Below are 5,162 nucleotides of genomic sequence, written 5' to 3'. Positions count from 1 at the left end.
TAGCTTTTGTGTAATTAAGTCATTATTTGCCTTTCCAAGCAGATTCAAGAATATATTCATCAGTATAAACTGATTTTAATGAACAAACACAGGGCAAGGGTGCTGGTCAGTGCATCAAATTAAAGGAACATTTCTGTGTTCTCAGACAGAATTCTGTGCAATCAAAATTTAAAGGGATCTTCATGTATTGCCTTAAAACGAGGGTTCAATCTTTTCTTACAACTTGCTATTTTTGCAAATGTTTTCCTTACTGAAACAAAGTAACATGCAGAAAACCCAGATTTTCTCAGATTTAAACTTAACAATTTAAGGTTAAAAGACAGAAGAATTGTCAACATACTTTCATTTTGAAGCAAGGTGCAGCTCGCTCTGCTTGCACAGTGAAATGAGGGGCAGGGATGAGAAAGTGTGCTATGGATTGGCATTGTCCATGCATCAAATTTCACAGCTCAGAGATTTAAAAAACTATTAATTCATGAAGTATTTGCTAACATCGCCTAGAATTTAAAAACAGGTATTTCTCTTAATGAAAGCCTATAGTTTGTCCAAATACTATTACCAGTAATATAAATAGCAACTAAGCATAATAAATTCCTTTCAAATACATTTGCCTTTTGAAGTCAGAAGTGTAACAATCAAGTGCTGGATCTGTGTTCTCAATAGAAGTCATTAAAAAAAGAGGACGGTCAGTGACTTTATTTTTGCCCCCTCAGGGTTACATTTCCTTTATCTACTCAATGATAGGATCAATTCTGCTTTCAGAGAAGCAAATTGTTCATGCTGATATAAATGCAAGATGGATGCAGCCAGTTTCGAGCACAGAACTGAATCACTAAGTGCATTCTGAAGACTAGATTGGACAAAAGGAAGGTTTTTTGGTTTTGTGGGTTTTTCTTCCTTTTTTCTTTTAAAGCAAAGTAGGCACCATTGTTGCATCCCTACTTTGAGAAGGGAAGAAGTGGCAAAAAGTAAAGACAAATTACAAAAGTCCTCAAATAATTTTTTTCAGGAGATCCACCGTCATTTATATGCTTTTGCAACTTGTAAAACCCTTTGTAATTTAGAAGAATTTCAAATAAATAGATCTACAGCAACTAGCAACTACTAAGTCAAATATTTATCTTGCTCAATGTGGACTAAAACTTAAAAGAAAAAAATCATGTTAAGGCAGATTTCAATCAAACATGTTCCAAATTGCACAGTTATGTTGGTCAGTGGTCTAAAATGGTTTTCCCCAGGTGAAAGACTTAAAGTTATTTAAATGTTTGTCTAATGCCAATTCAACCCTGGCACTTGACCATTTTATTTTCCTCTGTTTCCAGGAAGATACACAATTAACATTACACATACCATACCGTATATTTCGCGCTCCAATTTAAGATGAAATTATGCTTTTACAAAATGTGAGATGACTACATGTTACAGGCTTTGTGCAGTTAGACCACCATATGCATAGATGTCCTTAGGCTAAATTCTCTTCTTCAGTATCTCATAGTACTGGAGGCTCTGAAGTAGGAGAGGAACTTGTAACACAGACTAACCACAAAGTACCAGATATTTCTTGCCATTTGTGATCTTGCAATAAAGATACGCCAGATCAGGATCACAAGAATTGTATTGAAGCCATAGCGTATATTCCTTAACCTAAAGAAAAACAAAAGAAATAATTAAAAGCCAAGGTACCAAGACTTAGAGGAAAGAACACACTAAAAATTAACTGTTTATGTAGAATTTAATTTGTTCATTTATTCGTCTCAAGATAAGTTATGGGTGGTAATAAGTGAATGAAAGAAGTAAGGTAATACGTGAAGCACCAGAGATGGCTTTTCCATAGTTCACTGCTAAAAAGTGGAACACATGAAAACTAAGGAACAGAGACAGCCCTGTAGCTAACCACAGGTACTTCTGCTCTATAGCTGCTTGATAAAAACCTCTTTAAGCCAAGGTCACACACATGGTAACTTACCTATAGAAGGCTGCAATCCACCCCAAAGCCAAGGAAATATTTAACACTATGAAATCCCCTCCTCCCCTCCACGAATTTAAAACTTCATATGTATGTAGAAGTAACTCCCACTGCTGCTGACAGAAAAAAAAAAAAAAAAACAACCCACATGGTAGGATTTTCCAGCCATAGAGCCCAGAGTCTTCACTGCAATTTTAAACTCATTCCTTCCCAGGGAACTATATTTAAAGATTAGGAGAAACTAAGTGTCCTTTTAGGGCAACTGTGACTTCTAGCAGCCTTCTCACATGTAAAGATAGAAGTTTCAAGACAAACAGCAACCAACCAGAATTTGCTCAGATTTCATAGTAACAGAGCAATCTCTTTAAAATACAAATTATCATGGTCCACTGAACCAAAGGCAGCTCTTTTTAAGGAAACACTCACTGGCCTTATCTTGTTTTACACTTAGGCTGGGTGTTAATATAGCCAGACCTTCCTCTACATATCTTAGTTGGTATATGTAATGTTATATATTACATATATACCTACACATGTAGCAAAACCAGTCTGAGTTTCTGTATTACAAAAGTAAAGCCCACTTTTCTATTTGAGGAAAAATTCTACTCAGTAGTTTCCTAAAGAAGCCAGGTACCCTAGGCTGCCACATCTGGTTAATATTGAAGCAAGGGACTTCTCAAGTTCAGATTAGAGTTAAGTGCTAGACGGTAACAGGAGAAACCAACTTAATGCCTCAGAGTAAATATATGTTAGCATCTAAACCTCTTGCAAAATAATCCACTTATAAACAGGGAGCTGTGGGCAACCAGATGCTGTTCCAATACAAGACTATTTCTCATGTTATTTTTGGTACAATCCTTCGTACAGAGAATAACTGTATGATAACTCCTATGCATTTCTTTAACAGCATCTAAAATAAAGAAAAAAAGGATCACAAGGGTAACTCTTCAGCTATACCCACCATTATCAAAGATTACCATCTTTCAAAAGTGTATTTGACACAGTAACACGTTATGCCAATCCACTCTACAACTGCAAATCCTTGTCCTCAGAAGTAATGGCCTAGGCCACTACTCTTTGTGCTATCAGGATAGCAGATATGAAGTAGTATTGCAGAACAAGATTAATCACTTTTATTTCACTCTGTAAGGAGACAAATCAAAAAGCCTACAACTGTCATTATGAATCAGCCAAGAACAAAACAAGGGCAACCGTGCCAGCAGAATTCTGGACAGTAACAATACATTCAAACTGGAGGAATTAAGCCACAGATAAAAGGCAAAGAGAGGTCATCTTAGAGCACCAACATCAAAGTCTCCTGCTCTGAGGTGGAGAGTCCATGCCTGTTTACTTGGCCGCTTCAAAAGATCATATTCCCAGAAGAAACAACTATTGTTCTATTAAACCTGATTAACTGAACAAGCCATTCTGACCTTGTGTTACTGTGTACTTTTTTACCTTCCAGAAGATACTTGGATAAAAACCAGAAACCTGGATTTCAGTATACACCAGAGATCAGAGCTACAACCAGGGTAATACTCTAACTATTAATACTGAGAGCAACTCAGGAGCAACAAATAGAATAAGAAATATAACATTTGACTTCTTTAGAAAATGCTTCAGACCACTGGACTGGAACAGAAGAATTCTGGAGGACCTAAACAGGTGCTACAAAGAACAACTAAGTCATAACATGGAAAAGAAAAACTTCACAGGGGCAGGAAAACACAGAAAATATAAACATCGGAAAATAAAAGTTTATACTTACTTATTCAAGTGTTTCCTGGCTGCAGGGATGCCAGACATTTCTTCATTCAGCACATATTTCTTTGTTCCCATACAGTAGTTTTCCATGTATTCTGCCCAATGTAGTTGTCGAACATCAAAATTAAACGTCTGCATAAAATAAAAGCTTTCACTGTTAGCTGCCTAAAAACTCACCTGCTATAGCTAATAAAGGAAAAGAATAAATGCTTTTATACCAGATAATTCCAATTTGTCTTTGATGCAAGAAAGTTATCTTGTCCTTAATCATAAGAACAGTCCAGATTTAGATCCCATTTCTGACTCAACCACCAGCTTCTTACACCATCTCTTCCAAATTTCAACCATTTCATGCCTTATTTTTCCTCCTCAGCAGTAATATTCTTCCCTCCACTTCCGAGTGCATTGCTTTCCCATTGCATCTGTCTGTAAGGAATTCCACTCTAGAAATAACTACTTTCTATTATGTTGTCTCCTTTTAGGCAACAAAATAACTCTAATATGCTATAGAATAAACACTGCTCTGTGTGAAGTTCACTGTTTGATAAATGCAGAGTTCTTTTAGTTGTGCTTATAGTTGTATGGCTATATTTTAGAAAGAACCATGTATCTTCCTCAGGAGAGAAAGTTACTATGATAAATTCACAACTCAGTTTTTTTCACTGATGTATGGATTTCCTCATCTCAATATTCTACAATAACAGCTGTTTAAGTCCCAACAAACGCCAAGATTTTCCCAGCAGGTTTTTAACTCAGCCAATTTTGTTTCAGGTAAAAGAATACACAAGACAGTTTTGTGCAGTGAAACTATATTCAAACTGTATTCAGCTTTAAATGTTGTTATACATACACTAAATCGCCAAGTCCATGCTTTCAAATAAGCTTAACAGGTGTGTTCTGAAGACAATTCCTCACAGTGAGTCTTTGTAATTTAGCATTGATTTAAGTTAAGGTCAGCATGTAGTTCTAGTCATGATATAATACATACATGCTAAACAGCCTTCTAGTACTGGTAAGTTATAAGAATCTCTAACCTAAACTTTATTTTCCATAATGTATCATCACAGCAAGCATGTCAAAGCAAAGAAAGTAAAGTTTCAAACATTATTTCAACTAGTTCTTTATTACTGTATGTACTTCCCATTGAAAATTCAGCTATTTGAAAATACTAGTTGTCCAAAGCTCTAGTGTTATTTTGGTTTTGCTTTTTAAACTTTTCCTGAACTCAAGTTGCTGTGGGTAGGTGAGAAGCGGGGGAAGGGGTGGAAATCTCCCCACAAGTATCACCAAAAAGCTATTCCATTTCCTACTTTTAGGCAGTTCATTTAGAAGTTTGGCAGCTTTTCTTCTACTTAACTACAGAACTAGATTCTAGAAAACACTTGAATAGGAAAGACATCTTAAAGATGACAAAACTGTACCCAATGCATAA

General features: G+C 35.9%; 1 protein-coding gene across 1 annotated transcript in view; it reads right to left on the bottom strand.

Annotated features, from left to right (window-relative positions):
- Positions 1–286: 286 nt before the first annotated feature.
- Positions 287–5,162, bottom strand: part of FAR1 (fatty acyl-CoA reductase 1) — a 28,450-nt gene continuing 23,574 nt past the window's right edge. The window contains exons 11-12 of the mRNA XM_009635658.2: positions 3,735–3,862; positions 287–1,644 (exon numbers count right to left, since the gene is read on the bottom strand). Of these exons, the coding sequence (XP_009633953.1) occupies positions 1,482–1,644; positions 3,735–3,862 (291 nt within the window). The 3' untranslated portion in view covers positions 287–1,481. The remainder of the gene's footprint in view (positions 1,645–3,734; positions 3,863–5,162) is intronic.

The sequence above is a fragment of the Egretta garzetta genome, unplaced genomic scaffold (genome assembly GCF_000687185.1).
Source record: "Egretta garzetta isolate BGI_Z169 unplaced genomic scaffold, ASM68718v1 scaffold573, whole genome shotgun sequence".
Classification (NCBI taxonomy): domain Eukaryota; kingdom Metazoa; phylum Chordata; class Aves; order Pelecaniformes; family Ardeidae; genus Egretta; species Egretta garzetta.
The sequence above is the reverse complement of the archived record's forward strand: the minus strand, read 5'-3'. Positions and strand labels throughout refer to the sequence as shown.